The sequence below is a fragment of the Hipposideros armiger genome, unplaced genomic scaffold (assembly GCF_001890085.2).
Source record: "Hipposideros armiger isolate ML-2016 unplaced genomic scaffold, ASM189008v1 scaffold_224, whole genome shotgun sequence".
Lineage (NCBI taxonomy): Eukaryota > Metazoa > Chordata > Mammalia > Chiroptera > Hipposideridae > Hipposideros > Hipposideros armiger.
The window spans coordinates 1,449,681-1,473,173 of NW_017731574.1; the positions used below are offsets into that span (position 1 = coordinate 1,449,681).

The 23,493-nt window shown below is 43.2% G+C and overlaps 2 protein-coding genes across 2 annotated transcripts in view; one reads left to right on the forward strand and one right to left on the reverse strand.

Moving 5' to 3' along the window:
• The window catches only part of SLC7A9 (solute carrier family 7 member 9), a 25,415-nt gene extending 16,942 nt beyond the window's left edge, over positions 1-8,473 (forward strand). The window contains exons 6-9 of the mRNA XM_019654476.1: positions 4,823-4,919; positions 5,901-6,050; positions 7,001-7,175; positions 8,083-8,473. Coding sequence (XP_019510021.1) covers positions 4,823-4,919; positions 5,901-6,050; positions 7,001-7,175; positions 8,083-8,147 — 487 coding nt within the window. The 3' untranslated portion in view covers positions 8,148-8,473. The remainder of the gene's footprint in view (positions 1-4,822; positions 4,920-5,900; positions 6,051-7,000; positions 7,176-8,082) is intronic.
• A 2,298-nt stretch (positions 8,474-10,771) lies between these two features.
• TDRD12 (tudor domain containing 12) overlaps positions 10,772-23,493 on the reverse strand; it is a 53,162-nt gene continuing 40,440 nt past the window's right edge. The window contains exons 22-32 of the mRNA XM_019654483.1: positions 23,086-23,185; positions 21,076-21,263; positions 20,136-20,346; positions 17,877-17,969; positions 15,140-15,312; positions 13,290-13,399; positions 12,170-12,230; positions 11,965-12,078; positions 11,718-11,871; positions 11,567-11,633; positions 10,772-11,124 (exon numbers count right to left, since the gene is read on the reverse strand). Coding sequence (XP_019510028.1) covers positions 11,033-11,124; positions 11,567-11,633; positions 11,718-11,871; positions 11,965-12,078; positions 12,170-12,230; positions 13,290-13,399; positions 15,140-15,312; positions 17,877-17,969; positions 20,136-20,346; positions 21,076-21,263; positions 23,086-23,185 — 1,363 coding nt within the window. The 3' untranslated portion in view covers positions 10,772-11,032. The remainder of the gene's footprint in view (positions 11,125-11,566; positions 11,634-11,717; positions 11,872-11,964; positions 12,079-12,169; positions 12,231-13,289; positions 13,400-15,139; positions 15,313-17,876; positions 17,970-20,135; positions 20,347-21,075; positions 21,264-23,085; positions 23,186-23,493) is intronic.

Here is a 23,493-nt window from a genome sequence, read left to right on the forward strand (position 1 = left end):
ATTTTAGTAAATTTGTAATTACACGATTTCAGTAAATTTATAAAGCTGTGCAAACATCATCACAATCCAATTCCAGAACATTTCCATCATCCCCAAAAGTTCCCTCATGCCTAACTGTAGTTAATCCCCACTCTCACCTCCAGCTGTAGGCAACCACTGATATGCTTCTGTGTCTATAACTTTGTTTTTCTAGACATTTCATCTAAATGGAATAATACAATATGTCATTCACATCTGGCCTTTTTCACTTAGCATATTATTTTTTAATTTCATCTATGTCACGGCATGTATCAGTTCAGTCTTTTTAATTGATGACTAGTATTCCATTATATGAATGAACCACATTTTGTTTATCTATTCACTAGGTGATGGACGTTTGGATTGTTTCTGGTTTGGGCTATTATGAATAATGCAGCCATGAACATTCACGTATATTGTCTTTGTATGGACATATGTTTGCATTTCTCTTGGGCAGAGTCCTTGGGATAGACTTGCTGGATCATATAATAACTTTATGATTAACTCTTAAAGAAACTACTTTACTGTTTTCCAAGTAGTTCCATTTTAATTTCTATAAACAATCCACATCCTTACCAACAATTGGTATTGTCTTTTTGATTGCAGTCATTTCTAGTGGGTGTGAATATGTCATCGTAACTTTGCATTTCCCAAATGACTGCTACTGACTGAGCTTCTTTTTCATGTGCAATCATGTATCTTCTGGTGAAATATCTACTCAAATCTTTTGCCCATTTTTTTAAATCAGGCTGTTTGTCATCTTGTTATTGAGTTGTAAAAGGTCTTCATATATTCTGGCTACAAGTCCTTTATCAAGTATCCGGTTTGCACATATTTTCTCCCAGTCTATGGCTTGTCTTCTCATTTTCTTAATGGCGTTTTTGAAACACCAATGTTTTTAATTTTGACAAAGTCTAGTTTATCTATTTTTTCATGTGTCATGCTTTTGGTATCATATCCAAGAACCTTTGCCCAACCCAAGGTCACAAAGATTTTGTCTTCTGTTTTATCCTAGGCGTTTATCTTTTACATTTCTTTAGGTATGTGATCCATTTTTATAGCTCTGGTTTTTATAGCTTTTGTATAGCTCTGTACTTGTGCAGCTTGGGGGAATGGACAGGGACTTGTGCTATACTGAATTATGTTGAATATAATTTTTATGAGGTTAAATCTAAGATCTTTGCTTACTGGTTTCTGAGTTTTCTATCTCACATAGACAAACCTTCCTCTCTCCTTTTCAAGAGTACCCACCTGTTTTCTTCTAGCATTTTACTTTAGTTCTTTGATCAAGCTGGAATGCATTTTTCAAAAACTTTTATTGGGGGACAGTGTGTTTTTCCAGGACCCATCAGCTCCAAGTCCAGTAGTTGTTTCAATCTAGTTGTGGAGGGCGCAGCTCAGTGGCCCATGTGGGAATCGAACCGGCAACCTTGGTGTTATGAGCCTGCGCTCTAACTCACTGAGCTAACCAGCCGCCCCTGGAATGCATTTTTATGCAGGGCATAAATCTCACTTTTTCCCCCCAAACTTTTACCTATTGTTCCAGTATTTCTTATTGAACCATCCACCGTTTCCCCTACTGGTTTGAAATGCCACCATTCCCATTCCCAGTGTAGGCGGTTCACTTTGTTTCACTTACCGTCTTTTCCTGTGCTATTATCACACTTACTCTACATTTCACAGCTTCAGTAATGTCAAGTCTGGTAGGACTAGTGCTCCCACATCAGGCTTCTCCTTCCTGTTTAGCATTCAAATGCACTTAGAATTATTCTGTCCAGTTCCAAAAGTTCTGCTTGCATTTTGAGTGCGTGGAATTTATATATTGATTTGCGGTGAACTGCTGGGATTTAGAGTGAATTCAGCATCATTTAGAGTCCCCCCCCTCACCCCCCACAACCTGGCAACCCCTTTCCTCCCATTTTCCCTGACTTGTTCTGGGAATTTACCTTAATACCATGTTCATATCTTTTCAAAGTTCCAGTAGTTTTAAATCGATGGGCCTTTTTGGCCTCTGTATTCCTGGCTTCTAATTTTATTGTATTGTAGTGAGCATGTTATCTTCATGCTATCATTTCTTTGGAAATTTTAAGACTTCCCTTGTGGCTTACTGTAATTTTCATGTTTCTTACAGTCTTGAAAAATGACGCGTATTCTATTGTCTAGCTTCTTTAACATGAAGCATGTACCTTGACTGTTCAAATCTTCCACTCTCATAGATGTCAACTTTCGCCTGTTTATATATCTTCTTCCCCTTTTCAGTAGGAACTCCTTTTGCCTGAAGTGTTTTTGTCTGATATTGATATTGCTTAATCAGCTAGCTGTTTTTAGCCTGCAATTTTTGGCAACATGTCCCATCCATTTCATCTTCAACCTCTCAGTGTTATCAGGCTGTGGATTGTGTTTCTTTCAACAAATCCCACCCAAGAGCTTGTAGCTGGGCAAGCTGAATCCTCACATTTAAGGTGATTACTGCTATAGCTGGATTTTCTTTCTTTTTTTTTTTAAACTTTATTGGGGACAGTGTGCTTTTCCCAGGACCCGTCAGCTCCAAGTCAAGTTGTTGTCCTTTAATCTTGTTTGTGGAGGGCACAGTGTAGCACCAAGTCCAGTCACCATTTTCAGTCACCATTTTCAATCTAGTTGCCGAGGGGCGGGGAGGGACGCAGCCCACCATCCCATGCGGGAGTCGAACCAGCAACCTTGTTAAGAACACACGTTGTTAAGAGCATATGCTCTAACCAACTGAGCCATCGGGCTGCACCTGGATTAATTTCTAACACATATGTGTTTTCTTGCCTTTAAAAAAAAATCTTATTCTGATTTATTACCCATCAAATTACTGTTATTCCTTTTTTTCTTCTGCTGATGTGGAACTTATTTCTATTCTTTTAGCAAGTACCCTTAAAATTTCACATGCATACCTAATAGTGCATCAGTATCTCAGTCCTCTTCCCCCTTACAAGGGCCTTCCCTTTCCTATCACCTAGTGTCCCAGCTACACCTTGTCTATAAACCCACCCCTCCAAAAAAAGTTCATCATGACAAAAATTTAAAATCCAGTACTTATATACATACCAACATGTTTTACTGCTGTTTCTTAACGTTGCTTCCTCAATCAATAATTTCTGAGTTCAGGGGCCGGCCGAGTGGCTCAGTTGGTTAAGAGCTCGCTCAAGAGTTTGAGCTCTGAGCAACAGCGGTTCGATTCCCGGCCTGAGCTGAGCAGCCGCTGAGCTGCCAACAGGTGGCAGGATGGCTCAGCTTAAAAAAAAAAATAATAATAATTTCTGAGTTCAGTTTTTTTGTTGTTGTAGACTTTTTAATAGTTTCCAGTGAGGATTAGGGAATAGCCAATGTCTCGTTGCTCTTATCTAAAAATGTATTTATTTTGTCAGTAGTCTTGAATGGTAGCTTAGCAGTACAAAATTCTAATCTGAAAATCCATTTCCCTCATGACTGAAAAAAATTATTTCTCAGGAGATGTCTCCTATTGTCCTGATTTTGTAATCTTTTAAATTCAGTAGCTTTTCATTTTTTTTGCTTTTTTTCTTTCCACTATAATGTTTATATTTGGGTATGTTTTCATTTTTCTAGAGAGGGATTCAATTTGAAGGCTCAGAGTTTTTCAGTCCTGTAAAACCTCCCTGCTCTTCTTTGAACTTGCTTTCTTTACCCCAGGCAATGTATTTGCGCTTCTTCCTGTTTCTCCCATTAATTTCCTGCCCATATTTTTCATTTCTCTATGCTTTGTACTCAGATTCAGCTTCTAATATATTTTTCTACTTGTATCTCATTTATCTGTTGTTGATTAAAATTTTAATTATAGTAACTTTGGGGGGGATTCTTTTTTTCCCTATTTTTAAAGATTTTATTGGGGAATTGGGGAAGGGGAACAGCCAAGTTGTTGTTCTTTAGTCTTAGTTGTGGAGGGTGCAGCTAGCTCAGCTCCAAGTCCAGTCGCCATCCAGCTGCTCGCTGGCAGCTCGCAGTCGCTCCCCTCAAGGTGCCATGTTCAATCTTAGTTGCCGGTGGGCATAGCCCACCATCCCATGCAGGAGTTGAACTGGCAACCTTGTTGTTAGGAGCATGTGCTCTCACCAGCTGAGCCATCCTAGCACCTGTTGGGAGCTCAGCAGCAGTTCAGCTCAGGCACAGCTCACTGGCCCATGTGGGAATGGAACCAGCAACTCTGTTGCTCAGAGCTCATGCTCTTATGTAACCAACTGAGCCACTGGGCTGGCCCCTTGGGGGGCAATTCTTTAGCTCTTCCTTTTCTCTAACATTTTAAACATAGTCTTTCATCAGTTCTTGGGGGGGGGGGAGCTAGGCTACTTGTTTGCATCTGCTGACTCTCCTTTTAATCTGATTTTTTTTTTAAATATGGAAAGTCTGTACAGCTTGGACTTAGGAAGCGCAATGCACTTCTGTGTTTGCTTCTGTCAGATGCTCCAAGCACTGGGGTCCACTAGCTCTGAGCTACTTTTTACATTTGTTTCTTGCATAACTTTCAGGACTCAGATCAGGTATCTCCTCACTGAAAGGGACTCCTCAAGCCATCCCCCACCTTCCCCTGCTGCTGCACCAAGATGCATTTCTCTCAGGCACATCTAACCACCTCACTCACTTCTCCATAACTCAAAACTCACCCCCCACCCCCCTGGAGGCCAGACTCCCACCTGAGGACACCAGGGCCACAACTCAGTCCCTTTGTGGCTTCAGTAGTGAGGCTGAGGGCACATGTGGGCAGTGATGGCACAGCAGCCTGTACTCTTAGCAACTGACTTCCGTATTACTGCTTTTTCAGGCTTGTTTATGTCGCAGGCCGGGAAGGCCACATGCTCAAAGTGCTCTCTTACATTAGCGTCAAGCGCCTGACTCCAGCCCCTGCCATCATCTTTTATGTGAGTATGAATTCTGCCATGAAAACACCCCCTTAAAGGCAGAGGGTCCCTCCATTTGGATGAAGTAAAGCCATAGTGCTAAGCCCGGTGGTTTTCAAATGACCCCAGGTTCCCTTAGTCCTCGACATGAAACAAGTATATAAAAAAGCTCAAGACAATTCCAACTATTTACCTAACTTCTACTCCGTGTTCTGAATTTATCCATGAGAGACACTGGGTGAATCTGCCAAGCTTGTACCTTCTACACATCTTACATTTGTATGTCTTGGATCCCTGGTAACACACTACAAAAACCCACTAGCTTCTGGGAAAGGAGAATCAGGCATTTTACAGGGTGGCTACGGAAAACAGCTTCTCATTATGGTCCAATAATTTAGAAGTCATGGGATCCTTGTGCAGGAACGGCCCTTTGACATCTTCTAATTGGAATTTCTCACTGGGGGACAGTCCCTGGTTGTAATTGTCTTGGGTACCTCCGGACCGTCCACACCAGCCTCAAAGCCAGACACCTCCTGTCATCCCCAGAGGAGAATCACTACTCTCTGTCAACCTCCTCCTTTTGAAGATGAGGGAACAGACCCAGAATTGCAAGGCCCTTGAGAGTTACAAGGCACAGTCAATGCAGGTCAAGACCAGATGTAAACAACCTCCCTTTCATAATCCAGGACCCTTTCCCATGATGAAAATTCTCTGGAAGGAAAATTCATAATTAGGAAGCTGGTGCAATACGTACATATTTGGTTTTTCCCTGCTTAAAACTGCAACCTCAGAGAATCACAAATTTCCCAATTCCTTTCCAACAGGCCTTAAAGAGAGCGCCTATCTCAGTCAAAGTCTGGTTAAACCCCGAACATAACATAGGAGGCTTCTTTCATGCTGAAGTGTTTACCCACAGGAAAAAAAGGCTTCCTCAGTCTTCCGTGAATGATAGGGATGTTTTTATGTACTAAAGACCTAAGAATTCATTCTTCTTTCTACTAGGGTATCATAGCAACTATTTATATCATCCCTGGTGATATCAACTCATTAGTCAACTACTTCAGTTTTGCCGCATGGCTATTTTATGGCTTGACGGTTCTAGGACTAATTGTGATGAGGTTCACGAGGAAAGAACTGGAAAGGCCCATCAAGGTAGGTTTACTGCCCCAAAATGTCCCAAGTGCTTTGGTTTCTTGAGCTGAATTCGGTAGAGGCAACTATTGTAAATTCTAGGGGCATGCTATTTCCACCCTGATTCCACTTTTCTCTTAAATATCATATTTTAGAGTGGGGTTTGCTCCTCAATTCATTTCATATAATAGTTTATGAACCATTAGCTGTCTAATGGCTAATTTATTAAGTTATCAAGAATACCTGTGGCCTGTCTCTCTAACCAGAGTGAGCTGTACAGTTCTGACAGTTCTAGTATCTATCAAGCATACATTTTTCATACACTTAAGGGGACCTCTGAGCTGTGGCCCCAGGCCCATTCCTGGGCATGCAACTACTCAGGGTCACATCTGCAATCTGCTTGGGGCCCCTCCCACCCCTCCCTGCCAACAAGCTGATTGGCCTCAGGGATTCAAAGGTAGGACAATAAGACCTTAAGCGCCTTGGGATGTGATACAAAAGGAGGTGAACAGCTCCAACTGTGAAGTGTTCTTGCCTCCAGGTCTAACCACCAGCTTACAGGAAATATGAGGGATAGAGGAGCAAGATACCAGGCAAAGCTAGAATTAAGACATTGTACAGGACAAATTCCTACAACAAATCCATGACAAGATAATAAAAAACAAGAGGGGGAGGGAATAAACATATTAAAAACATAAAGTCCTCTTCAGTTAGAGATGTATACTGAATACGTTACAGGTAAAATGACACAGTCTGGCATTTTCTTAATATTCTAGGGAAAAGAACAAAAGAAGGTAGAGACAAAATGAGATTAGCAAAATTACTTAAATATTACTGAAATTGGTGGTAGGGTGCCTGGAGCTCATGACATTCTTCTTTATATCCCCATGTTTGGGTCTTGAATGAAAACCTACAAACAGAAAAACGAATGCACGTGGCCAAATCATGACACCAAGTTGCTTTGCCTGCAGGTGCCCATTTTCATCCCCGTCTTGGTGACTCTCGTGTCCTTGTTCTTGGTTTTGGCCCCAATCATCAGTGAACCTGCGTGGGAGTATCTCTACTGTGTGATCTTTATACTGAGCGGCCTTATATTTTACTTCCTTTTTGTCCACTATAAGTTTGCATGGGCTCAGAGAATCTCAAGTAAGTATCCACAGAGGGATGGTTCTGTTATTAGGGAAGCACAGACAGGCCTGGCCTCCTGCAACCACATCTGTCCTGATGTCACCAAGACTTTCTCATCACAGGGTCTCAGGCAGCTAGCAAATGTCACCTCCTCTGGGCGAGGATACACGACTCCTTCCCCTCAGTGTGACACCGCTGGGCTCCACCTATGGGCCTCCTCCTTTACTTACTATAACAAGCAGGAAGGGAGAGCACCATTTTCCTTTTTTTTTTTTTTAATCGTAAAATACACGTAACATAAAATTTACCATCGTAACCATTTTTTATAAGTTCAGTAGTGATAAGTATCTTCCCACTGTTGTGCCTCCGAGCCTTTCTTTCGCCGGACACACAGACGTCATCGGAGAGGCTCAGCAGCACCCCAGGGACACTCAGAAAGTGACCGGGTTGGGACGAGGGCCCAAGCGTTCCGAGGCCAAGGCCACAGCTCTTGCTTTCCACTCAGCAATCCTGGTTCCTCACCTACTTTAAGACGATTGTTTACAAGTTTAGGTACATAGCCACTTTCACTATGAAAAAGAAAGTGGTGCCCAAAGGACATCAAAGGGACTCTTAAATATTCAACTCTGAATCAGGGGTAAATATATACATATAATTGAGTCATTCATATCTTTGCTATAAATTGTTTGGTGGCAATAAAATAACTAGCAGTGTTTTCATGGGAAATAACTTACACCCGAAGAACCACTGTAGCTGCCAGGATGGTTCTGATGACCTCCCACCACTGCGTCCCTGGAGCGCCTGGGCTCTAACAGGGGACACACCACCGTGGAGTAATGACAATATCGCTGCTCACCGATAAGCAAGGTGAAGTTAATTTAATTACAGTTCCCTAACTGCACTTTTCGATGGATGTTTACTCCAGGGCCTATCACCATGCACCTTCAGATGCTCATGGAAGTTGTCCCACCAGAGGAAGCTCCGGAGTAACAAGCTCCTTCGCCGGTACCACGTCCAAGCTGTGATGACTTTATTTTTGTAAGCAGTATTTGTGGTTATTCCTTCCTGATGTTTTCCTTAAAACGATGTATTCAGATGTTTATGAAACTGGCACTTTTAGATATCCTGAGTTCTCTGGGTGGGGGTGGGGGGCTTCTAGATAGGAGCAGTGACGATATTAACAGGTTGAAGATGTGACCTAACAGAAGGCTGACGGCCAGGCGACGGCTGAATGAAAACCACTACTATAATGGCGGCGACTCTTTAACAAGCGGCACATCACACCTACTTAAATAAAGGGTATTCTTTAAACTCAATGATCAAAAAGGCATACGTAGTTTTTTTTATATATATATAAAATTGCTTTTGTATCAACTTTTGCTTTGATTGAAATAGATTTTTATACTAAAGTACAAATGTTTTACTACTTAACCTTCCCTTCTCCCCAAAGTCTTGCCACCCCCATATTTAACCTGGGATGTACAGGGCAGGTCTATCCCAGGCTGAATGTGGAGGCTCTGCTGCAAAGCAGACTGTCGGGAACCGTCGGGAACCACGCAGCCTGTGTGTCCACGAGGGACCCTGCAATCAGTGGTCAGCGTCACAGGCTCCCCAAAAGCCTTCATTGGCATTTTGGTCAAACCAGAAAGTATGGTGAATAAATTCTATTTTTCCTTTGGCACTTAGGGAAAATCCTGTCTAAAAAAAAAAATGTAAAAAGTAACATTTCTGTGAAAACACTGCAATTTTATTGATACACTGCAAAAGACATCACACAACTAGGTATGTGAGCAATTTTAGAAGCACAGAGACAGAAGTACTTTTACCTGGCATTTCAGAAATTTCCCCAAAACATGAAATCAGTACATGGTAACAGAACAAAAAACAATTAGTAAATGTTTACATTTCACAAGTCAGTGTCCTATGTCCTCCAAAATGTTATTCGGAACTTCAAACAGTAAATATTAACGTCTGCAAGGAAATGAAGATTAGTGGAAGGAATAGCCCTCCTCCCCTAATCCTTTCATTTAGGTCTGTGAACCACACAAGACAATGAGCAGGACCACCCACCACCTGTACGTGGGAAACACATTTGCGTGGCTCTATTACGTGCTAATATTATTTGCTGTTTTACAAGAGACTGAATGCAACCGTGTGTAAACAACCAAGGGAAAGCCAGTGCCACTCGGGAGGCCTGGCCACCAACCCCAAGGCTGTAACCCACAGAAACCAACACCTGATGAGGACATCAGAAGAGCTCCACAGGGTCAGAGCCTTTGCAAACAAAGACACCCAAACTTCCTATTTCCTGAAGAGCCAGCCCATTTAGCCAAGAAAAAGGAAAGTTACCACCATATTTCACGTGCCAGTGAACCCATGGGAGTCATGGCAGCAGCAAGGATGTGCCCCTGGCAGCTGTCCAGGCTGGACCCCATGTCCTCACACCGGAGGGCAGTGGTCTGACCTGTCACAGAGCCACCGCGCGTGACAGGCCCCAGGCCATGAGGCGAGGCTGCGTGGTGAACACAAGGTCCTATTTTACAGATGAGGAAACTGAACCAGTGAGTGATCCAAACCTGCTCACGGGGCAGCCTGGGGACAGTTTACCTGTCATTCAAGTGGTGCTTAAACTTGGGTCATCCACAAACCTGAGCATCTGTGCTCTCTGACATACAAAAAGAATGAAGACCTCTGGATCAGTCACAACAGTCACCATGTTCTATCAATGTGCTTCTCCACTTCTGGGCAGGGCTGCCAGCCTCACACAGAAGAAGCACACAGGGTGTAAATTTTCCAGGAGCTCACATTTCTAACTTTTCCAGTTAACACGCAAAGTCAGGCTCCAGGCATTCCCACAGTTAAGGAGTCATGACAATACACATTCCTCCTCATAACCTTGTGACCCTGGGTGCCACAGCTGCACCCCAGAATGGGATCATGAATGTTTTTAGGGGTCGTCACATCCAGGTGTCCTGAGGGTTACCTGCAGGCACCCCAGGGGTCATTTTCAGTTTCCTCTGAACAGAAACCTTTGTCCCGTTTACCCAGGACTCTGTGGTTCAGGGGAATCTTCCCCACTTTTATCTTGGACTACCTCTCTATGCGCAGTAAATAACCCAGAGTAGCTGTCACTATCTTAAGAGTAGCTGTCACTATCTTAAGAATCCTAGAAGTATTAGTACACAGGCAGTTATGTTGAATCCCAATTAACTCATGGCTGGAAAGGTCTGCTAAGTGCTACTGAATTTGTAAGATGGAAACTTCAATTTATATGCACAAGACCACGTTTTTAGAAATGTACCAAATGCAGGTCTAAATGAAAAAAACAAAGAGACTACCTCCAGAGAGTACAGTTCATTTACCTGAATGCCAGCGTGTGCTTTTTGTCACTCAACTGGAGTGTCGGGATGAGCTTTGCATGAAGCAATGAGGACAGCCCATGGAGGCGGGGCTTGTGTTAGACCAGCCCTTTCTGTCTCTGTTTCCACCAGGGATAGTCTCATCTTCAGCCCATTTTTATTTATTTATTTATTTTTTTTTTTAGCTGAGCCATCCTGCCACCTGTTAGCAGCTCAGCGGCAGCTCAGCTCGGGCCATGAATCAAACTGGGGACCCTGTTGCTCAGAGCTCAAACTCTTGAGCAAGCTCTTAACCAACTGAGCCACTCGGCCGGCCTTTCAGCCCATTTTAAAATCGATTCAGAATTTCTCACCACTACCAATCCCAGCACCACAAGTTGACACTTAGTGGTAATTTATCCTTGTGGTGGAAAAAGGTTTGACTATGACTGCTTCTTTTCTTAACTTTCAGTCACAAAACAATATCCATTTCTGTTTATAGTGTTCTGGCTGCTCTTCAGGATTTAATTCGCATTTTCATTCACTCTCAGTTTCATCCTCCTCCGAAGTTTGGTCACTGTTCTCAACCACCTCTGCCACTTTGCAGGACAGGCTTTTAGAATTCACAGCTAAAAGTATGAGATGTTATAAAAAAATACGTTAACTATAGGCAAATTCATAAATCTTTTCCCCTCCCATTATTTTGGTCAATGCAGAAAAAGTCCCTTGGGTTTCAGCTATCTATTTTGCAACTTATTTTATATTTTCATTATTTGGGGCAAGAAATGATCAGGCAAAATTTACCTGCTTATAAATAAATTTTCCTCCAAAGAAAAATAACCCGTGAAAGTGTTATAAGAAGGTACGTTTAAATCTCAGAGCTGAAACCTTCTCAAACCAGAACATTGAGCACCAAGATCAAGCACAAGAAGAAAACTTGACATCAGGGCTTTACATGAAGGACCCGCTTCCACAAAAGCCACATTCCTATAATCAGCTGAGCCCGCATGTGCAGCCCGGGACACTCGGGACCTACCATTCTCTCTGGGGAGTGGGTGCACCCCATCTTACCCTTGGAGAAGTGGTTTTCCTCCTCACTTTCTTCCCAGTGATCAAAGTCAAAAGCCACATTAGGATTCTGTTCAACATAACAGTTCACATTAAGTGCGAGAATAAAACACGCTCCTCTTGTTAAGACCAGACATCATTAATTTCAACTCACCCTCTGTTTGAGTAAGCTACACCAAGACTCCCTTCTCTCTTTTGCAAGAGTGATTATGGGCTCCTCGTTTTTAATTATGCATTCGCAATCATCTTGTATTATGTTGGCCTGCAGTTCCATATCAGCCAAGTAAAACTTCTCACCTACCCAGGCACTGGTTTACACACAAAAAATTTTAAGTCAGTTTTCTAAAAAAAAAAGTTAGAAATTATTTCTATTTTACCTTATAAGAGTTACATAAACCTACCTGAAAATGACTCTATCTCTGAAATATTTACACTTGTAATCTTTTACATTCCTTATTCTTATCTTCAATACGACCACATCGTCTTTTTGGAACCATTTTATTTGTGGGTGGAAGCTAGAGGAAAAGAAAAGGGCTTACATTCTCACCACTGTTTATTCACTAGGTAAGGAAGGAAAGCAGGCTCTCCAAAAATGAGTGGACATACCTTTTTAGAGGCTCTGTAGTTTTGTTAATGGGAGCACCTCCAGTGTTTTCGGGTAAAGTTTCTGTACAAAAAGTCAAATAGGTTATGTATATGTAACTCCATAATGTATGCACATATATGTAGTGTTTTTGCACTTTATGCAATTTTTAGCTAAGGAAGTACTAAGAGTATAAATTTCACTGTAACCCAACTATACAGTTGCAAAGAATAATTAGAAAAAATTAAAATGCACATCATTTAGTAAAACTGAGAAAAATGGGCTTTGACAAATATTATAATTAACCAACTGGGAAAGTAAGGCTCCTCTCTGAAAAGGAACCGCGTTACAATTGGTGGCCACAGGATACAAATGTTCAGGCTTCTATCTTTACCTGCTAAAGCTGCACTAAAGATGACTCAGAACAGTAGCCAGTATACTCGAGGGACCAGTGCTAAACATACCATTTTCTAAAACAATACAACTTCCACTTTTCAATCTAAAACATTTGAAGCCTCTTCCATCCAGAGTCTGGAACAAGAATGTTCACAGCAGCTTTCATAACAATCAAAACAACTGAAAACAACCTCAACATCTATTAATAGGTGAACAGATACACTGTTCACACAGAATATGATTCAGCAATAAAAGAATACCACTGCTACTTGCAATAATCTAGATGACTTTCACAGACACAATGTTGAGTGCATACTAATGCTGAGTGCTTCCAATTCAGCAAAACTGACGGTGACGGAAGTCAGCAGAGCAGCCACCCGGGAATGTTACAGAGCCGGGAGGGGCCTGAGAAGACTCCTGGGTTCAGGAAATATTCAGAGGCTTGATCTGGGTATGATTAATGGACATATACATATGTAAAAAATTCTGATGAGCTCTACTGGATGAACATTACACCTCAAATAATAAAAAGAAAATAAGTTAAAAAGAAGCCAACAAAACACAACACCCCACTGGAAGCTGAATTGTCAAAAGTAGGAAGTTAGGTAATACAGGTTTATGGAACCTACTCTGTCATTCATCTAAAAGTGGAAAGCCGTTAGAAATTTTCCAAGCATTAATGATTTTTTTAAAATTTTTATTCCAAGCATTAATGATTTTAAGTTCACTGTCTTTTAAATAACAAACCATGCTTTGGGTTTTCTGAGTTTGTCTCAGAGTCGGAACCACTTCCTGAACCCCCGTTCTCCTGCCATGTGCTGGGCAGACAGGTGGCATCTTCCGCTGAAGAAGGCGCCCTGGATAGAAAAGGCGGAGGTTAAGCAAAATCTGACTCTCTACAGGGACTTCCCAGCAAGAAAAGAAACACAGGCAACTAATGACCCTGATGTGTTTGCAACTACAAGCCACACCCACACAGAACTTAGGATTCATTTACAGCTGATGGGCAGGGCACTGTTCAGTCTGTGCCCCTTGTATCATGCACAGAGTAAATGATTGGTACATATTATCAGATAAATGCATGAACTCATTTATCAAGATAAGTTTTCTTTCAAATCATTTAACTTTAAGAATAACAAACACTGCCATTCACTTCAAGGAAGATAAAAGGACAGAAAGTAAAAGCCATCTCCGTTCCTTCCTGGTCCTGGTCCCTCAGTTCTTCTTCCCAGAGACACTCCTCTTACCAGTCTGGGTCAGCTTTTCTAGAAACAGTCTTTGCATAAAAAAAGCAAATATTGCCATCTCTATCTCTCTATCTAAAATACATACACACGTTTAAATATTCTCCTACATGTGTTTTGGTGCGCTTATAAATGTATTTCTGATGGAACAGAATTGCTGAGTCATAGTTAGAAGTACTGCCCAGCATTTTCCAGGTTGGTTGTACCAGTTTACATTTCCACAGGTAATATGAGCAACTGTGAAAGTCACTCTGAGAAAGCCCACTGGCAGCCCGCAGAGGGGGTGGGTGACACAGCATGTGTGTCCACCAAGGGACTCGAATCAAGAACTCCTTCCAGGGCTGGCCAAGTGGTGTGTTGGTTAAGAGCTGGCTTGGGACGCCAGCTCTGAGCAGCAGGGCCCCGGTTCGGATCCCACATGAGGACCGGTGACACTGCCCTCTACAGCTAAGATGGTGAACAACAGCTCGACCTGGAGCTGGGCTGCTGTGAGTCGCCGGTGATGGCGTAGGCTGCAGTCCCTGCTGCAGTGGGCTGCCATGGGCTACCATGTGTGGCCTGGCTCAGCAGCTGGTATGGTCCAGAGGCCGGCGACCGATCTGCCTCACCTGGGAAGAGCGCAATGATAACACCAACATGGGTCAGTGAAGCAACGTCCTCCACAACTAGACTGAAGAACAAAAGGACAGCAACGTGTCTGTTCCCCTTCCCCCGATTCCCCAATTAAAAAAAAAATTAAAAAAAAAAAGAACTCCTTCCAGTCAAGATGAAAATTGCAGACACCCAGTAGAAAACTGGGCGAAGGACTGAAACAAACACTTCATGATGTCCAATGAATTAATTGTGCCACCTGGAGGAGCCCAGAACTGGACATTTCTCCCACCGACTGTAGAATGGGTAGATCACTTAGGGTATGTTCATACAATGGAATACAATGCAGCAATGAGGATTTATGATCTACAGCTACATGCACACTATGGATGCATTTCACAAATAATGCTGAGCTAAAGAAGCCAGATACAAAAGAGACGCACCGCATGATCCCAGTCACAGGACAAGCCAGGGAGGAGCTGTGCCGGCTTCTTTCTCCATGTTGGGAGAGCGCTGCCCTTGGGGGGAGGGGCGGGCTGAGTTTCTGATCTGGGGCTGGTTTCTGTGCTCAGAAAATCCGCCAAACTACACTTAGGAAGTGTGCACTTTTAACAAGATTCCCCACATCTTGGTAATTATTGAAGCTAAGTGATGGGAACATGGACACTCATTCGACTATTCTACTTTAAAAAAAAATGTAACACTTGTGAATTATATTTCCACAGAACAGCTCTTCCAAAAGGGAGACAAAAATCTACTTACAGGGTTTGGCTTAGGCTTTCTTCAAAAGCTGGCATTTTAGCTCCTTCATATAATTTTTTCAGTAGTTCTGTATGTTCTGAATTATCAACGCCCATTCCCATTGACAAAATTTCAGCTCGAACATTGTAATCAATGACAGAAGTTTTCAAACTTGTAAGTTTTGTAATGTGCACCTTGAATCAAAGAAAAAGAAAAACATTTGCAGGAATCACACTTTGAACTTTAAATGAATCGCAAGCACTCTCACGTGGCCTCTCGAGCTAGCTCTGCAATATTGGATGCACCTGGGCACGTGCCACAATGTGCAAGGGCCTCCCACCGCAGCATCCGGATCATTTCATAACCAAGGTCACAGCAGATGCTTCCGCAGTCCCACACTGATCTTGGAAATACGGTCAGGTGTGGGCTGGGGCCCAGGTCGAATCCTAAATAAAACCCCTAGACGAAGCCAGTGGGTCATGCTGTAGCCACACACAAGATTCTTAGATTTTTTGGATTTTCACTCCAGCACCTTGACCCCTCTTAACAAGGAGGATCCTAAGCAAGGCCCGGAGTCTTCAGGTGCCCAGAAAGGCTCTCCGCCAAAGCCCTAAATCCTGTGCTCTGGACAGTTTCCTCCACTTGTCTTTTCTGCAACCAGAACATTCTCACCCATTTCAATTTACACAAAATTAAGTAAAACATGAAAATCTGTAACAGTCTGATTCCCGTTGGTGGGAGATGTGCAGGCGACTGGGCATCCCTTTCAGGGAAGGGGGAGGGTGGGCCAGGCTGGCACTGGCTGGGGCACTGTCCTAAGTGACCCCTGGGAATGTGTTGCCATCTGGCAGGACTGGCGGGACAGCCTTTCCCATCACACTGGGAGGGGAAAGCGACAGGCGTGGGCTCTGTCTCCCCCAGCGTGCCATGGACACTGGAACACTTAGGAGCTGCAGAAACATATCTGCCAGGTGGGTTTTCTTTTCTTTTTTCTTTTTTTCTTCATTCTCTGAGCTATAGCTTTTTAAATTGCTGCTTAATAGAAGTTTCCTTTCATTTTCCGATAAAAACCCACAATACAGTAAGTCCCTGACTTACGAACATTTGAGTTGCAAACTTTCACAGATAAGAACGGATCTCACATTATAAACATGTGTAGATGTGAACAAATCGCGGAAGTAGCTCACGTGTCTGCCGGACATTGTCACAGTTGTGCTGCTGTGTGCTTACTGTACAGCGCGATAGTGTACAGTACTACAGTGCTCAATCAGAGCCCAGGATGTCCGGAAGCAAGAGGAAAAGCAGTGGTGATGTGGAGGGGACTGCTAGGAAGCCCAAAGCAATAACCATGGAAACAAAAGTGAAAATAATCGAGAGATTGGACCGAGGTGAAAAGATGGTAGACGTCGCTTGTTCCTATAACATGAATCATTCAACCATTGGCTTTACATTGTATATTTGTGTCAGAGGTGTATACGACTCACTTTGTCGGACTTAGGAATGAATCCAACTCACGAACGTTCTCCCGAAACGGAACTCGTTCGTAAATCGGGGACTTACTGTATTGACTATTACAGCATCCACTAAGACCCCAAATCTCTCCCTTTACCTGCACTGATAATCTCTACCTTCTCTTCTAAACATCATTTTCTCCTTTTACTCTTAAATCTTACACCCAACCCAAACTTCTTGTAAAGTTTTAAGGCTTTTCCAATCGTATGAAAATAACTTCCTGCAATATAGTTTTCGTGAACTGAATTCTTTTAAATCTTATACATAATCGTGATATTTGAGAATTAAGTCTAACAGCAAAATTTTGAATTGAAAAGTAGAGTTCCTGGAGCACACGCGGAGAGTGGAGGGTGCTGGCCTCAAAGGGGTGGTGATGCACTGAGGTCCCTCACTTAAATGTCCTTATCCCCCACTCAGCCCTCCCCCCCACTCCCACGTCAGCTCCACAGGGTAGGAGTCTGTGCACAAACAGAATCCAAGTGTCCTGTATAGGTCCCAGCACATAGTAAGTGCTCACTCAATATTTAGGGAATGAATGAGGCAGAAACTGTGAACATAGTAAAACCTGTCTTTGAAAGCCCAAGGACTGGGACTCTCAACATTACCAATCACGTGCGGGGGCTTTAAGCTCATTTTACAACTAGCCAAACGGACCTCTGTGCTGCTTGCTGTAGGGCAGTCACTGGCCCAGGGCTCCCCCACCGTGTGCACAGGGGACTGCGACATCCATTTCACCATGCACAACTGACACTTGAAAAAATGGAATAGAATACAAGGGTAAACCTTAGAGACTGTCGCACGCAGTAAGGACAGTTTCATGGAGCATCTGTCTTGGCTCGTGTGTGTGTGTGTGTGTGCACGCGCGCGTGCGTGCGTGCGTGTGTGTGCGTGTGTGTGTGCGTGTGTGTGTGTGTGTGTGTGTGTGCGCGTGTGTGTGTGTGTGTGTGTGTGCGCGTGTGTGTGTGTGTGTGACTATACACACACACACACACACATTCATGCGCGCGCATGCGTGCGTGTGTGCGCCTGTGAGCACCGGGTTACAATACAAAAGATGCCCTTAAACAAAGCCCACAACCAAATTCATGACCGAAATAACATGAAACACTCTCCCCAACTCAGGGCCCCAAATGAGCCTCCATTTGTGTGAGGCAAATAGCTACTCAAGCAACAGGTTAGAAAACTTTGGATTATTTTAGGGGCCCATTCAAACACAGATTTCTTTCTAGGAAAACTGCATACTCACCATTGGATCAATCCAAACTGTATTTCCAAAAGCCAGTATCACTTTTGCATCATGCAGTTTTCCAATAATTTTTTGATGAATGTACCTAGTAACCTGAAAAACACACTGAAGAAATGTACCTGAAGCTTTAAGAAAATAACCTTATTCTGTATATGCTGTTTTGCAAAAAGTTTTGCAAAAAGAACTTTTCCATGCATTCCATCTGAGCCTCACCATCGCCCCATGAGATAGGTGATGGAGGCCATCGTGCCCCTTCCGTTGACAAGGGTACCCAACAGTGGAGTTTAATCCCACTATTATTAATATTATTAACTCCACTATTAATAGCGGAGGACAGATGCAAAAGCCGAGCTCCCAGAACAGGTCCGACACCTCTGGCCTCCTAGCAGTGTATGCTTTCCACTGTGGGCACGTCCCCACCTCCTCTGGGAACTGTCAACCTGTCTTTAAGGCATGAGGCATGGATGTTTATTTCTTTGGAAGCTCCACGAGAGGAAGTGCAGGAGGAGGAAGGCACAGCCACAGAGCTGCTCCTTGCCAGGGGCCCGGGAACGGAGGGGCCCTGGTACTCCTTCCTGCGCCCTTCCAGAGGGCATGGCTTTTCTCGTAGCAGTAGGGCCAGCAGAGGAGGCCAGCCCGAGCACTCTTTCAGGCACATTTTAACTCTGGTGAAGCAGAACAGGAAGGAGCTGGCTCATCATGATTAGGTTATTTCCATGTCCCTTGAACTTCTAAGTTAATTTGAAAGAACACACACAGGAGAACTCCCCATTTCTACAGAGGGCTCCTCTCCAAGCAATACTTGTGGTTGGTCATACTGACAGACCAAACATTTCCTGAGGGCAAGGACCATGAAGTTCTTGCTAATGGCTACATCCCCATAACCCATATGGCACCAGCACACGACTGGCACTCCAGAGATATTTACCACGGAAGAAAAAAACTGCTCTTTAACAAAGGCTGTTTACTAAACTCACTACAGCGAGGCTGTGTGCTCATCCTGTACCATGCAAACATTCACCTATATATTTGCTGGATAAAGGTCAACCTTGTTTATAACCCAAACTGTTTATATTTTGCCAACTGTAATAGCTTACATCATATCCGATTAATCAGATTGTACAAAACTGAAGCTTCCTTTGAAGAATCAAGAACAGCATCAAGAACAGGACTCACCGCTCTGAGGATAAGACCTGCCCGTCTGGCCCCGTATGTGGTGAGGGCCTCTCAATCCACTTTGGACAGCCCTGTGAGCCCACAAGGGACCCCTCTTCTGTGCTCCATGGCTGGGCACTTGTTTTCTTCTTTTTTTTTTCAATTGGGGAGTTGGGAGAGGGGGCCAGTGTTGGGGAATTGGGGAGGACCACCAGCCAAGTTGTTGTTCCATCTTTGTTGTGGAGGGTGCCAGTTGCCATCTGGCTGGCCGTCAGCAGCTCATGGCCTCTAAGCTCAAGGTGCTGTTACAATCTTGGTTGCGGGTGGGCGTAGTGCGCCATCAAATTGGCAGTCTTGTTGTTAAGAGCACGTGCTCTCACCAGCTGAGCCATCCTGACACTTGGTGGCAGCTCAGCGGCAGCTCAGCTCGGACGCAGTGTCACTGGCCCCTGTGGGAACTGAACCAGTGGCCCTGTTGCTCAAGAGTTCGCACTCTTGAGTTAGCTCTTAACCAACTGAGCCATTTGGACGGCCCCACTTGTTGTCTCCTTTGCCTTCGGTGCCTTATCCATGTACTTGGTGACATGCTAGTTACCCAGCCCAGAAGACCCAGAGGCAATGGCCCTTCCTTTGGGAGACTTTCTGGACTCTCTCCTTCCTTACCCACCCTCCCAACCCCAGTGGAATGACCCGGCTTCTCCAAAGAGCGGCCACGATCTACGTCCCCCTTTGGCAGGGGTATCCATTTTTATAGGTGCTTCCACGGTTTCTTCTGCTTAAGCTGACAGCCAATTTATTTTATTATAGCACATATTTTACACCCATTCTAAGTCTGTGAATGCTAACAATAACAATGGCAACCCAAACCTGGCAAGCGAGGGTGCTGGCAGCTGTGAGGGCTCAGAGCAAGGTATCCAGAGAGCGGCCCGCCGCGCTGCCCCGCACTAGAACGGGTCCAAGCAGGCTGTGTTTTCACTGCTCAGTAACACGAAGCATTTTACCCAAACGCAATGCTCTACACTCAAATAAGCCTCAATTCTGTGTTCGTTCTGGGTTACATATATCCTGAAAGCCAACTGACTATAGAAAGCCAAAATAGCTCACCTTTGGATTCCACTCAATTTCATTGTCAGCGGGTTTCACTCGACAAACGATAAACTCCACAGCCTGTGGGGGCAGAGTGTGGAAATTTCCTGGGAGATGCAGTAGTTGGCCTCTTGTGACAAGCCCAGTCCTGCCTTCATCTATAAACTTCACAAGGACATCATCCACGGCACAGGTGTCTTCTTTTTGGCTCATCTCCAACACCTGAACTCTGGAGAACAACAGTGGCATCAGTTTAACATAGATTCTAAAATGGAAATAATCTTTGCCTCAACTTATCCCATTAAGTGCAAAACATATAAAAAGAAGCCTGACTGCATGATTTTATGCCACACAAGACACAAAATAAGGAGAGCTGTCAAGAACATTTAGCAATGGTTTACTTAAACTATACCTAAGTATAAAAAAATATAGTATTTTTTAATAAATGCCTTTGTCTAACACAATAAAAATTAAAATAGCGAATTAAAATGTTCTAGTTTCTCAGTCTAGGCTATCACCAAGTGGAGCGCGGAAGTGGGTGCAAACAGGCACATAAGCCAGACTGTGCCATTTGAGCTGACCTTAGACGAATTACACAGCCTCATCAAGGCTCAGTTTGCTTATCTGTAAAATGGGAATGATGCTCATTTTCTAGGGATTTGTGAAAACTGAGTTAAAGATGTCTGTGTATGTAGCACACAGTGACAGCTCCGTAACTGTATATAAACCCTACACTGTTCTCCATGCTCTGTGCTCAGGAGTGGGTCAGGCGAGTCCCAGGTGTACGACTGTGCCGGTGGTATGGGGGCCACAACCCTGCCACCGCCCTCCTGGGAGGCAGCAGGCCTGGCACGTGAACACTGGGTCCAACGGACAGAGGTGAAGATGGGGATCCAGTACCATTTAAAGTCACCTCGTGCTTTACAGCTTTTCAAGATGAAATAAACAGACATTCTACCTGTGAATAAGTGTTTTTTCTGCTAATCCATATAATCCAAATTTCTCCACCTTTTCAACAGTTGTTTTATTACTGGAATCCTCAAAATACTCCTTCATTTCAGCATTAAGAGATGCATAAAGATCCACATGTTTATCAACGATACGACCAAAGTAATTTGTTGCATTTGAAATATAAAAGGGTATTATCTGAAACATATAAACATATCCAGAAAACAAAATCAAGCTAAACCCAAGATGTGTCTGCAGAACTCAGCACCTGACCTATGAGCCCAAAGCACACCAACAGGGATTTAAAAATCAGCTAGAGGGACGGCCGAGTGGCGCGTTGGTTAAGAGCTGGCTTGGGACGCCAGCTCTGAGCAGCAGGGCCCCGGTTTGGATCCCACATGAGGGCCAAACTGCCCTCTACAGCTAAGATGGTGAGCAGCAGCTCGACCTGGAGCTGGGCTGCACTGAGTAGCTGGCGACAGCGTAGGCTGTAGTGGGGCTGCAGTGGGCTGCGGTAAGCTACCGTGTGTGGCCGGCAGCCAGCGTGAGCAGTCAGCAGCCGCTGTGAGCTGCCAAGAGCCACTGTGAGCGGCCGTCCAGAGGCCAGCGACCGATCTGCCTCATCCGAGAAGAGTGCAATGATGGTGCCAACTTGGGCCAGTGAAGCAACGTCCTCCACAACTAAGACTGAAGAACAAAACGACAGCAACTTGTCTGTTCCCCTTCCCCGAATTCCCCAGCGCTGTTCCCATCCCCCAATTCCCCAATAAAAATTTTAAAACCTTGAAAAAAAAAATCTCAGGAACGATGTCTCCATTTTTCTTTTTAATGAGACATGGAAACAACAGAAATGGGAACTCTGTGAAATTAGAAAAGTTACCCTGATCCATACTTCCTTCTAAAATGTAAGGAAAATGAATTGCATATAAAAGAGATCAATAGCGAAGTATCTGGGTCAAATTCCATACTAAGTTATAATAATAAAAAAGAGAATAAGGAGCAGAATAACAGTCACAACAGGCAATGAAAGCCACTAGAAAGGTCTTTCCACAAAATAGATCCAAACTGTAACTTTTAGTTTCAAAACAACTTGTCTTTTAGCTTGTTAAGAAAAGGATATATGATATAAACAACGTTAAGTCAGAATGAAAAAAACTTACAAATGAGGTGACAGAACTCAGGAAAGGATTAGAAATTAAAGAAAAAGAAATCATTTCAGTAATAAAAATTGTAGTGGGTTGAATGGTGGCCCTCCAAAAAGATACATCCATGTGTTAATGCCCAGACCTGTGACAATGACCTTATTTGGAAAAAAGGTCTTTGCAGATGTAATTCAGTAGCTCCAGATGAGGAGATCATTCTGGATTATCTGGGTGGGCCCTATATCCAGTGACAAGCGGCCCTTCTAAGAGACTTCTGGCTTCCAGAACTGTGAGAGAATACATTTGTATTGTTTTAAGTCACCCAGTTTTTGGTATTTGTCACAGCAGCCCCAGGAAACTAGTACAACACAGCCACACCAGAAGGCACACATGCAGGCATAAACAAAACAGATACGCCTTAAGGAAAAGGGAAGGTGAAAAGGAGAACAATCAAACTCAAAAAGAAAGGAAGAAAATAATAAAAAGGATCCAAAAGAAAGTGACAAATTTAATTCAGCAATTCTATCTGCATCTCAGAATTTTCCTCAAATCATGGATGTTCTGGAAAGATTCATGTAATCACAGCATTATTTTTAATAGTCCTCCCCAAAAAACAACTTTCTTTCTGAAAATGTTACCAAAAAATCCCCAAATTGTTGATAGGGTTCACCCACTTTCCCAGTTTGATCTTGATTTGCTAAATAAACTTGGGGGCCTTATAAGGACTGGTGTCTATTGTCAGATTGATGGTGGTACATTAATACTAACCACTGGAAATCATAATTATATTCTATTATATTAAGATTCTGCTGCTTAAATAATATGTTCATTAAAATGACCATTAATCATTCAACCATAGGATCTTTAACAGAACTTACTTTAATGTAGCCACACGTTGGTAGAGCCTGGTTGGATAATTTCTTTGGCGTGTCTATTTCTGGATTAATATGGTGTCTATAAGGACAGAGCCTTTTTTCTCTGAAAAAAAAATAACTGGATTTTAAAACAAGGAAAAAAACCCCCCACAAACCTAATAATTGAAATCAGAGAACTTTTATTTGAAACACTTTAAAAGTTAAGTAACCATATTAAATACTTCAGATGATACTAACAATGCATAATTAAGTGGAAAGGGATCCTAAAATTTAATTAACACTGAATAAGTTTCAGAAAATAGTTACTTCATTATCTCCAGACATTCTTAAATGCAATACATAAATGAACAACATGTACTTCCAAAATAAAGACTCTAAACCAGAAATACATTACTATAATCCACAACAAAG